This window comes from Hipposideros armiger, unplaced genomic scaffold (genome assembly GCF_001890085.2).
Source record: "Hipposideros armiger isolate ML-2016 unplaced genomic scaffold, ASM189008v1 scaffold_808, whole genome shotgun sequence".
NCBI classification, from domain to species: domain Eukaryota; kingdom Metazoa; phylum Chordata; class Mammalia; order Chiroptera; family Hipposideridae; genus Hipposideros; species Hipposideros armiger.
Window position 1 is genome coordinate 179,837 of NW_017732158.1, and position 12,528 is coordinate 192,364.

The 12,528-nt window shown below is 39.7% G+C and overlaps 1 protein-coding gene across 1 annotated transcript in view; it reads right to left on the minus strand.

Annotated features, from left to right (window-relative positions):
* The window catches only part of EEIG2 (EEIG family member 2), a 78,932-nt gene that overhangs the window by 20,830 nt on the left and 45,574 nt on the right, over positions 1–12,528 (minus strand). Inside the window, exons 3-4 of the mRNA XM_019628798.1 lie at positions 8,765–8,794; positions 3,783–3,899 (exon numbers count right to left, since the gene is read on the minus strand). Coding sequence (XP_019484343.1) covers positions 3,783–3,899; positions 8,765–8,794 — 147 coding nt within the window. The remainder of the gene's footprint in view (positions 1–3,782; positions 3,900–8,764; positions 8,795–12,528) is intronic.

Sequence of the window (12,528 nt, forward strand, 5' to 3'; positions counted from 1 at the left end):
AAGACAACGGAGGGAGACAGGCAAAAAGGTAAGAAGTATTTTTAAGGTTACAATAATCATGGAATCTAAGCTGGATAAAGAAGAAACCAAAAGCAAGTGGAGGCTGAGAGAGAGATAGTGGTAAGATTAAGGGGAGCTAAGTGAGTAGTAGACCAAGAGGGCTGGAAACATAAGAGGTAGTAGTAGCAGGAGAGGGATACTTGACATTGGAATTTTGGAGATGGTAAAGTTTCTAGTGGTAAAGTCTAGAGTGTGACCATGGGAGTAGGAATAGAGATGAAGAAAAGGAAAAGGTGGCTGGAGATGCATAGTTTAAGGGACTGAGAGGCGTTAGGCACATATAAGATCAGCCAGGGGCCGGCCAAGTGGTGCGTTGGTTAAGAGTTGGCTTGGGACACCAGCTCTGAGCACCAGGGCCCGGGTTCAGATCCCACGTGAAGACCAGTGACGCTGTGCCCTCTACAGCTAAGATGGTGAATGAACAACAGCTCGACCTGGAGCTGGGCTGCCGTGAGTTGCTGGCAATGGCGTAGGCTGCAGTCCCTGCTACAGTGGGCTGCCATGAGCTACCGTGAGTGGCTGGCAGCCAGCATGAGCAGCCTTCCAATGGCCGGAGACTGATCTGCCTCAGCCGGGAAGAGCGCAATGATAATACCAACATGGGCCAGTGAAGCAACGTCCTCCACAACTAGACTGAAGAACAAAAGGACAGCANCTATTTTAGAGGTATATTTTCATTTAGGGCTTAAAACTGTGTGTGTGTGTGTATATATATATATATATATATATATATATATATATATATATATAATATTTTGTTATAATTCAACTGAGTAGATTAAGCAATGTAAGATAATTTAAAATACAGCCACATATATAACAGTGCTAACAGTTCACTCCAAAAGCAGAATAAGAAAGCTAAAAATATGCATATAACTTTTTATCTCATATAGAAGGATGCCAGACTGGAGTGGGAAAGAACAAAGCAAGGAACTCCCGCTTTTCATTCTAAGTCCTTCTCTTTAGTTTTTGAACATGTATACTTGTATGTATTACTTTGGTAATTTAAAAAATGTATATAAAACGTAAAACATAAAATTTACGTTTTAAAGCCAGTAGTTTAATTCACCAGTACTGGTGACTAATGGATCCCTCTTTTTCACTCCCCAAAAAGGTAGGATCACATATTTTATATATGATTAAGTTGAACCATCTGAGATTGCCATTTTTGTAGATTTTTGGTAATATGCCTCAACCTGATATGTAGAAAATACATAAAAAAAAGAAAATGTGGACGTGGAATTAGAAAGGTTTATGTTTGCGTCCTTTGCCATTTACTAGCAATGTGAATTTGGGTTAGTAACAGCCTCTCTAAGCCTGAGTTTTCCTCAGAATTGAAAAAACAAACAAACCTGTTTTCAGGGTTGTTATTAGACATAATATATGTAAAGTCCCTAACACAATGCCTAACAAAGAGGAATTTAATGAACGGTAGGATATAGACATACAGAGCCCCCCAAATAATACAAATAAGGTTAATACTTATATGCATACTGACAGTGAGATAATATCCTTGAATATCTTAATGTATAATTTTGGATTCTTTACCATATTTGTCATAGTAATTTAAATTTTTGCTGTAAGAGTGAAGTGAAATTACATAGAACAGTTCTAAGGATCAAGTAGAGCTAAATAAAGTGAGTCAGTGACTATGGAACTAATTATGGTTTCTGAAAGGGGAGAAGTAAGAGGCTATTTTTATACCTTCCTCACAGATACTCTGTAGATACACGGATCTAGGATGCCTGTGGTGGCACTGGCACTCATTTTGCACATAAATGAGAACTTCTTCCTCCAGTGAACACAGTTTGCTTGCACCACCTCCCTGAAGGAAAAAAACCAAACAAACCAGTTAATTAACTATTATTGATGACATATTTAAAAAGCACACACACTTTTCACTCAAGTCTATAATACGAAAATGATATATTAAAAGCCAGTATTCAGAAACAGTGAAACATGAAGAAAACAAATTTTTATTTATTTATTTATTTATTTATTNCAATGATAATACCAACATGGGCCAGTGAAGCAACGTCCTCCACAACTAGACTGAAGAACAAAAGGACAGCAACTTGTCTGTTCCCCTTCCCCAATTGCCCAACGCTGTTTCCCTCCCCCAATTCCCCAATAAAATCTTAAAAAAACCCCAAAACATCAGCCAGAGTGACAGACTCTACAGAGAAGACAGTCCTGAAGGATAGGTCACCCACGCAGATGCTGAAGTCACCAAACACGATGACAGAGAAAAACTGTGAGCCAGGGGCTAAGTCATCAATGAGCAGGAGAAAGAAGATAATTAAGTGGCCAGGAGATCACAGAGCTCAGAAGGGAGAGAGAAGGACTGCTGCATGGTGTGATCTATAAAATATGTTTTTGTAGGACAAAGTAGAAGAAATGGTGTGAAGGGATCAATGGGGAATCAGGAGGAAACTACTCCATGAGCTGGCTGGAAGGAATGTGGGGGTCTGAAATGTCAAAGTAATTTCAATTTCCAATAAAAACACCATGATTCGGAGGATTATCTATTTTCTTATACAAGAAGTATAAAGGAACTGAATTTAGTGGCTTGTTCAGGGTCAGTCTAAGAATGAACAGTGTCACCTGTTCCTTGTGAGTCTGTCTTTGACAGAATAGTAACACGAGAAGATGGCAGAGCAGGTGGTAGAAGATCGCATTCTGGTCTCAGCTCTGCCACCCACTACTTTAGTGAGACTCTTAACCTTCTGAGTCTCAGCGTTTTCATCTACAAGACGGAGACAATCTACGCCAATTTATTTCATAGAGGTATATGCAAGTGCTCTGGAAACTTTTCACTTACGGAGAGATCACCTTAAAATCATAAAATTAACAGGATGTGCACAAAAGTTATACTATGTTTTTTTCTAAATTTCTCCTTAAGTTTCACCATCTTCCTCTATATCCCTTTCTTAACAGCTGCTAAATTTGTGCAACGAATGGATCGGCTATAATAACCACTCATGCATTTTCACATCTTCGGGGCTAAATATTACTGAAAATAAAGTTTGAAAATTGCAGGTATGGAGTAATTCTTTGCTCTACTAACTCTGACCATCCAGTTTTTATTCATAATTATTTTTATTTCCTATCATTAGATAACTTACCATCATGGGTGACCTAACTGAAATCCAGGAAAAGTTTTATCCAGTGAGTTTTACGAGGTGCAAGACACTTTACAAACATTTTCTCAACGGGTCTCATTTAATGCTCCCACCAACTCCCTGGAGTGTATATTCTGTCTGTGGCCATAAAAAAAGTGGCTCCCAATGGTACCGAGAAACAAAGAGCAGACGCCCAAAGTGAGTTCCACCTATCCCTTCACTAGTGATAAGAGGACCCAGTGATTTCTCTGTGGCCACCACAGCTGCTTTGGAAATGACCTTTCGGGAGCTATAAACATTTTAAGCTCCCGATTCATCATGCTCCTTACTCCCAATGAGTCCTTGTGCTGCAGTGGTTGTGTGCACTGTTCCCTGAACGTCATAGCACCAGAAAGACACATTGGAATCATGATGGTGAATCTGTTACTTTCACTGCTTCTGTGATTTGCGTATTTTTTCCCCCCTAGGTGGTGAATATTTCGGTGGTGAGGTCAGCTTGTGATCTCAGTACTGATTCTCATCTTGCCCTTGAGAGTATATACCTATGCTTATTTAAAATGCAGATAATTTGTTGACATGTAAATCTTGAAACGTGCTTACTTTAAGAATGGAATTATCCTGTCTTGTATTTTTGGTATCATAGCCTTCCAGTAAACAGCGACGAGTGGTATTTCCTGATCCAGCAAACTCTGCCAGGTTTAGATCTGCAAAGCCCAGCTATGAAAAGAAAAATAATTATATTAATAGAATATCTACTAGGCTTCTATCTTATTCTCGTTAAAATAAACACTCAACCCATGCTCTAGACAAGCTATCTCAAACTTCAGTCATTTGTAATTTCTGCCATCTTAACAATACCTGTTTTTTATCTACTTAATGTGTCTTTAAATTGGCTTACTTTTGGTAAAAAAAATTTATCACCTGTTCTACTCGTCTTAAGCACTACAATCTTTGAAATCACAGATTTTATATGCTAAATATATTTTTTTCCTGTACACATTACAATATGTAACTGTTAAAGTGAAGTGAATCATGTCAAATAACTAAAATCATTGCAAGTAGCAGGGGTTCTCACACCACACTATGGGAAGCACGAGCAGACCCATCATGATCACTTGCATATACAATACATATAGAAAACCGACCGGTCTTCCTTCTCCCTAATCTGGTTCTGGCTCTGTCCTCAGTGAACCACTGGTGACTGCAGACAGTTGCAGGTTATTAAGTTCTCACTCCCTACACAAGAACCCAAATGATTTAAGGGCATCACACACTTTCTTTGGTACAAGCCCCTTCTCCTTCAGCATCTTCCGTAACTTGTCTTGCTGATCACCCTTGAGCTGACTCTCTTCATGAACCCTATTCCCTTTCCTTCATTCCCCAGAGCTGTGCCCCACACTGACCCTCTGCTGCTATCCAGAAGTCCAGCTCAGACCTGGTTCTCCCTCGTATCACTACCCAGGTTTGGTCCCGGTTTTATGCAGCTACCACAGATTGCCCTCCGGTCCTTCCCCCGATGTTGCTTAACCCTATTTCTTCTTTCCAAGTGGTACAACAAGTCAACCCTATTATAACTTTTTTTTTGAACTGTGATTTTTTTTTAATTTTAATTTTTTAAGCTGAGCTATCCTGCCACCTGTTGGCAGCTCAGCGGCAGCTCAGCTCAGGCCGGGAATCAAACCGGTGACCCTGTCGCTCAGAGCTCGCACTCTTGAGTGAGCTCTTAACCAACTGAGCCACTCAGCTTAACTTTTTTTTTAAAAACAAACTAAGTCTATTCTACACGACTAAGTATATAGAGAGTCTTTTGTTAACAACAACAAAAATGTTTTGAGTTTGCAATTATTAAGCACATCTCCCTGAAAACATAATAAAAAGTACTGATCATTTCAAACACTGCTGTGATTTTAAGTTGCCTGCTTTAAGATTTTAACACACACACTGGGCACATATAAATGGCACTCAAGATAAAGATTTTAATTGCCAGCTGGAACATTATTTTAGGAGCTTTTAACTGGTACAAAAAGAATGAAGGGTAAGAACTTAAGAGAGACCAGTTGAAGGGTCACAAGCCCCAAATACAATCAGAACACGTCAAGCCACAGGTAACATCTACCTAATTTTACGTGGTTACTCTGGTATTACTGCCTCTTTCAGGGGTCCAACAGATCAACCAAAAATCCTGGGTATGCCTAGGGCAAAGCCGCATCCAAATGACCATGTGAAGACCCATGTGGCTACATGACCACATATCATCCATATGCCCTAGTTCATACATCATCTTTTCTCTATAAACCTCCATTACCTCCTTCACATCTGTACTCTGATGATGCCTTGCTTCCCATTTCACTCAGAAGATAGCAATCAAAGAGCACTAAACTTTCAGAAGCTCTTATCGCCAGCCACATCCACTCACCTACCCGCATCTGTACCCACACATCTGCCTTCCAACTTACTGTAAAGGAGCTGGCTGTGCTCCCATCTGAGGCCAACCACTCTCCTCCCTACTCAAGTTCATTGCTCCAGGAATTCTTCCCTCTCTTTTGCATTCTAAAACCTGCCTTCTCTTCTGGATCATTTCCATCAGCACACAAATATGCTGGCTTTTCTCAATCTTAATGAACAAAAGAAAACCAAATCTCACCCCATCTCTCTCTCCAGTCTATTAAACTATTTTTCTCCTCCCCTTTATTGCAAAACTCCTTCAAAGAGTTCTCTATGTTGACTGTCTCTGATCCCTCCGTGCTTGGCCACCTCATCAACTTGATCTCCTCCTCCTCATTTACTTTTCCAGCCACAAGGTCTGCCTTCTTTGGAAATGCCAAGATCACTTCAAGGCCTTTAACAATGACTGCTTTGTTTTGTTTTTTACCTGAAAGATTCTCTCTAGATCTTGTGCTTTCTTCCTTTCAGTTTACCGGCTGTCCCCCCTGCCTCAACTCTCCATTAGAATGAAAACTCCATAAAGGCGGGATTTTTGTCTGTTTTGTTTACCGCTGCATCTTCAATACTTAGAATAGTGCCAGAAACAACGCCTGGCACACGGTAGGCAGTTAATACATATTTGTTGAATAAAAACCAGCCCATTGGCTTACCATCTACTGTTGGGATGCTGGTATTACAGTGTCACTAAGCATAATGCAAGTTAAAAAAAAACAACCAAAAAGAATCTGGTCAGTCCCCATTAAGAAAGCATTAAAAGGTGGGTATCTCAACGTGATGTTTCAGGCTGAAGGTCTGAGCACCTTTTATGTGCCAGGCTCTGTTCTAGACACTGGAAAATAGTGATGGACAGGGCAGATAACGACTGTCTTGAGAGAGCTTACATTCTAAGTGAGATATCACAGTCCATATTTCCTTATGATTTTGTCTTTGATTTCACTGATATAACTCATTAAATAAGACAGATACTGATATAACAGTATCTGTGGCCAATATCATTTCATTTATCAAATAACTTAGAGCATCTACACTCCAGGTAATGTTAGGCATTAGGAATGAAATCATTCCTATTCTCAAGGAGCTCACAGTTTGCTAAGGAAACATACAAAACAAATTCCTATAAAAAAGTGTAAGTGCTATGACAGAGGAAGGCAAACTGCAAGAAAGAGAAGAAAAGATACTTTCTCAGTGGGGAGGGATGACTAAGCTGAGTTTTAATGACACACGAGTTGACAGGACAAGAGAAGGGAGGAGGACGTGCACAGCAGGGAAAACATCAAATCACAAGGCAGTCTGTCTGACGCATAAGGATGAGTGAGTGTGTGCACATGTGTGTGCGTGTGCTCTGCAAACCAAGATAGGTCTAATATACTGGGTTAAAGACTTTGCACTTCATTTTCATTTACAGGTAATAGATAGCTACTGAAGGACTAAAAGTGAGGGAGTTATATGACCATGTTTGAACTTTAGAACCATCCCTCTGGCAATAATATGGAGGAAGGACTGGAGGGAGACAACAGAGGCAGAAAACAAGATAGGGGGCCAATGCAGGCTTTAAACAAGAAACAATGAAGGCATAACCTAAGGCAGTGGCCCTGGGAATGGAGAGAAGGGATGGTTTCAGGAGCTTTCTGGAAGGGAGAAATCAAGAGGATTTGTCAATGACAGCAGGCCCTGCTGTTTGCTTGCCCCACCATTTAATGCCCTGATATTCCCTGCTAGCAGAGCTCTGATTTAATTCGTGTCCACTTTTAGTTCATCCATGCACATAAGGAAAGCAACCAAACCTCTAGCTCAATGTTAAATGGTGATCTAAGCTAACCATGGTGATCCACTCCTATTGCCTGATTTAGGAGTGGGCATATGATCTGGCTGTGAACAAGGAAAGGATGGGGAAGTCCTTTGAGGGCCACCTAGGAAAAGTTTTCTTATGCAAAAAAAAAAAAAAATCGTATGTGGGGAAGCGGCTGGATTTTGTCACATGTGAATGTGTAGACTAAAACTCAAGCAGCCAGCTACCTGGTGACTATGAGGGGAGCTAGCCAAGGTCAAAGTTACCGTGTAGATAATGGGAGAATGGAAAGAGAAAAGTAACATGGGTTCTTGATGATGTTCTCCAGTCAGTGGATTAACCAAACCTGGAGCAGCTCTATTTCACATCTACTTATTTAGTGAGATTTTAAAAAAAATCTCTAGGTGAGAGGGTTTTTTGTCACTTATAGCAAAGAGGATCCTAACTGACATTGGAGCCAACTAGTTTTAGGGAGTTAGGTAGATTCGATGGTTGGAACTAGTGCCCAGTACTTGGCTCAGGTGCCTGGGTTGATGGAGATACCATCACAGAGACTGGAAATAAAAGAGGAGTGTGTGGATTTCTGGTAATATTATTATACTAATTACTCATTCCTTCTATTCAGCAAAAAGGTGAGCACATTCATTAGTAATTGCTTATAGCTAGTAAGAGTGTAAAGGACAGTAGAGATCATGTATATGCAGAGTGCTAAGAGGACACAGATGAGTGGGGCATGGGGGTTGGAATGGGAAGACTTCCCGGAAGACTGAATTAACAGATGCTACTGCTTAATGCAAACCAGAGATCATCATCCAGTCAGGAAGCTGAACGTGAGAACATCCCATAATCAGCATTCAGAACAGCGTTTCTCAACCTGTGGGTCGCGACCCCTTTGGGGTTTGAACGACCCTTTCACGGGGTCGCCTAAGGCCATCAGAAAACAAAAAGATATTTACATTACGATTCATAACAGTAGCAAAATTACAGTTATAGAGTAGCAACGAAAATAATTTNCCATCAGAAAACAAAAAGATATTTACATTACGATTCATAACAGTAGCAAAATTACAGTTATAGAGTAGCAACGAAAATAATTTCATGGTTGGGGGTCACCAAAACATGAGGAACTGTATTAAGGGGTTGCGGCATTAGGAAGGTTGAAACCGCTGATTTAGAAAGAATTTGACTATAACTTATTGTTGGCTCCAACTGTTCACTCTCCAAGTTGCCTTATTTAAAGACAGCCAACTTGAACAGCAATTAGAAGAGCAAACTGTTTAACTTTTAACCTGGAAATAGCAATGAGTAATATTACAAATTCCAAAAAAGTTAAGGAACATTTACTTACCTTTGCGTAAGTTTTTCCACCTTTTAATTCCTGACAAAGATAGAAAACACTATAAGGTTATCATGATTAAAGATTTAAAATCAAATATATGTCAAATAATTCTGAAGTAGACATTTACATGCTGGCAAATATAGGTAGTATAAGTCTCATGATCTTAAATCCAACTATTTGGATGCCCCTCCCACAAATGATCAGAATTTTTATTTAGAATTTAACTTAAATCTGAAAGCAACAAATGGTGAGAAGACAAGCTAATATTTATTTGCTGAAGAAATTGCCAAAAAGCTCCTAGACACAGTGCAAGAACCTGAATCACCAAAGAATGGTTAAATTCCTTACTTAGTTAAGCATATTAACACACTGTATAAAGATTTTAACAAGAGTTAAAACCCCCACCCCAGAGATAACCCTTGTTATCAATTTTTAGGAATTATCCAAAAGATGCTCTATGTATATGTATGCGCATATATATATATATATATATATATATATTCTCCTTTTACAAAAATGATAGCATACTACACACTGTTCTATACCTTACTTTTTACACACACACACACACACACAGACATAAACACACTGGGGGTGCCAAAAAATGTATGCACATTTTAAGAGATGTTATCTATGCTCAAGCAGTATTTTGCAGTAATCAGAAGTGTCTGGATGCTGATAGCAACCACTTTGAGCACCTCTTGTAATTGCAGAAGTCAAACATGACTTGTATTCATCTTTTGTTATCAGTATATATTATTACAATTAATATAGTTTTTTCCTTTCTTAAAACATGTATACATTTTTTTTTGCACCCTCTGTATATGTGTATATGGTATTGCTCCATGTTAGTATAATAGAAACCCTCTCATTTAATGTGAACAAGAATGGCAAAAATGAGAAAGAATAAAAAATAATATATAGATGTCTAACCACTTTCTTTTAATTTAAAATATATAACTGTATATTAATTTGCCAAATTTCTCAGATGTGAGAATAAGTGTAAAACACTTAGGACATTGCCTAGCACACAGTATATGCTGTTTTTTTTTAAAAATATTTTATTGGGGAATTGGGGGAGGGGAACAGTGTTGGGGAATTAGGGAAGGGGGCCAGCTAAATTGTTGTTCTTCACTCTTCGTTGTGGAGGGCGCCAGTCACGGTCTGGCTTCCCGTCGGCAGCTCGTGGCCTCTAAGCTCAAGGTGCTGTGCTCAATCTTAGCTGCGGGTGGGCGTAGCCACAACCATCCCATGCTGGAGTCAAACCAGCAGCCTTGTTGTTAAGAGCGCATGCTCTATCTACTGAGCCATCTGGGCAGCAGCTCAGCTCAAGGTGTCAAGTTCAGTCGCAGTTGCGAGTGGGCGTAGCCCACCATCAAACAGGCAATCTTGTTGTTATACCAGCTGGGCCACCCTGCCAACTTGTTGGCAGCTCAGCAACAGCTCAGCTCGGGCACAGCGTCACTGGCCCATGTGGGACTCTAACTGGCGGCCCTGTTGCTCAGAGCTTGCGCTCTTAAGCCAACTCTTAACCAACTGACCCACTCGGCCAACCCAGTATATGCTGTTTAAGCATTTGCTATTATAATTAGGGCCAAACTTCCCTTTCCCCACTGTTTAAAATGTGATTGCTGGATGGAGTTGTCTCTTACCTTTCTTGCATAAACCAGATACATAATGCATTATCTACCAATTCTATCATTAAAGTGGTGAGTGTAAATAAGTTGAGAAGCAATCTAAGATAAATTGTATTATTCATGAATATTTACTGTCCCTCCCCATCTGTGCCCACTGATGCTGGTGTGGCCATGCCACTAGATCTACTGCATTATGAATTATTGAATTATTTTTCTTTCAAATTCTTTCTTGCATTTTTCTTATTAGGTCATTGTCATATCCCTTAATAGCATCCTTTGTTAAATAAAGCAAAACAAAACTTACTCTGATGATCCTTGTCTCTTCTAGCTAATTTTTTTTCTTTGCTCCCCTCTATAGCTAAACTACTCAAAGACTTAATTTGCAGTATCCCACTCTCTAGTCAGTCATTCCAATTGGCTTTTGTCCTCATTTTCTCACTGTAATGGCTTTTAAGATTACCAATGATCTCCCTTTTCATTAAAGCCAAAGGTTCTGTCTTCATCTTACTTAACTGCGCAACAGCATGTGACAGGCTTGCCTGCTCCAGCTCCTCGCTTACATCTTTTTCTGTAAACTTCCAGTGTCACAATTGCCTGGTTTTACTCCTACCTCACTGGCTGTTCCTCAGTCTCCTTTGCTGGACCTAGTCCTGTACTCAAACGTTGTAGAAAGAATACTAGCTGTACCCCAATTATCCATTCTCCCCTTCTCCATAGTAACAGAATTTTCTATTTTTAGCTGGACATCTGGCTACCGAAAATGACATTTTCTACCTTCCTCCTGTGCTATGGGACTATGACTAAGACCTGACCAAAAGCATATAAGTGCTATGTATGAATTCTTGCTCCTTTCCTGTACCCGCTAAGAGTAATGTGTACTACTTCTAAGTGTGAGAGTGGTCCAGGATTTGGCCAAGGGCCTCTTGTCTTCTCTATCTACACTTTCTCCCTGGGTGATCCCCTTGAGTCTATGGCTCTAAATAAAAACTGTACGCTGATGGCTCTCAAATCTCAATCTCTACTCTGAACCCCCGAGTGCCAGACCAGTATTTTAAAATGCCTACTTGACATCTCTACTTGATGTCTCATAGACACCTCAAATTTAACATCACCAAAATAGGCCTACTGATCTCTGCTTATCTGTCCCCCAAATTATTCTACTTCGAGTCTACCATTTCAAGTAGCATAATCGTCTATCTATAAGCTCAGGCAAAAGTGGTAAGAGTTAGCCTCAATTCTTCTTTTTCTCTCATTTGCCACACCCAATCCATTAGTGGAGGTCTACATCCAAAATCCATCCTGAGTCATGCCATCGTTACTGTTAATAACTCCCAAGCCAAAACACGCATTCCTCACCTGAACTGTCCCAAACACCTAAGTGATCTCTTTGCAATTCATACTCCACACTGCAGCAGAAGTGATCTTAGAAGATCATGTCTCTCCTATTAAAATCCTCAAATCGATTCCAATTAGAATAAAATCTAAACTCATCACCATGGTCTGTAAGGCCCTACCTGACCTAGTGCCTCCAACCTTATCACCACATTTTCCAGGCTGGCCTTCTGTCCCTTAAACATGTGGGATTTGCTGTTTGTCCTAAATGGGCTTCACAGGACTTTTCAATCTGTAGCTTGATATTTTTCATCTGTCTTAGAAGAGTCTCAGACACAATCTCTCTCCTCTCCTTCTAGGGCTCCGATTACATAAATGTTAGATTATAACATTTCCCATGTTTTACACTCTTTTCTATACAGTCCACCCTTTTTCTGTAATTTACTCTGGATATTTTCTTTTGTCTTATTTACCCAAGCTCTCTTCAGTTATGGTATACCTGCTGTTAAATCCATCTGATGAGACTTAGTGTCACTTCTTTAGCTTTACATTTTATTGTATTTGTCAGTTTTAGAATTCAAAATGCTTTTTAAAATAGTTTCTAATTTTTTAACGAAATTCCCCATATTGTTCACTAGTTATTGTTATTGTAAAAGTTTGTTTTTGATCTTCCAAATATCTGTATCTTCTATGGGTCTGCTTTTTTTTAAAAAAATATTTTATTGGGGAATTGGGGGAGGGGAACAGCGTTGGGGAATTGGGGAAGGGGAACAGACAAGTTGCTGTCCTTTTGTTCTTCAGTCT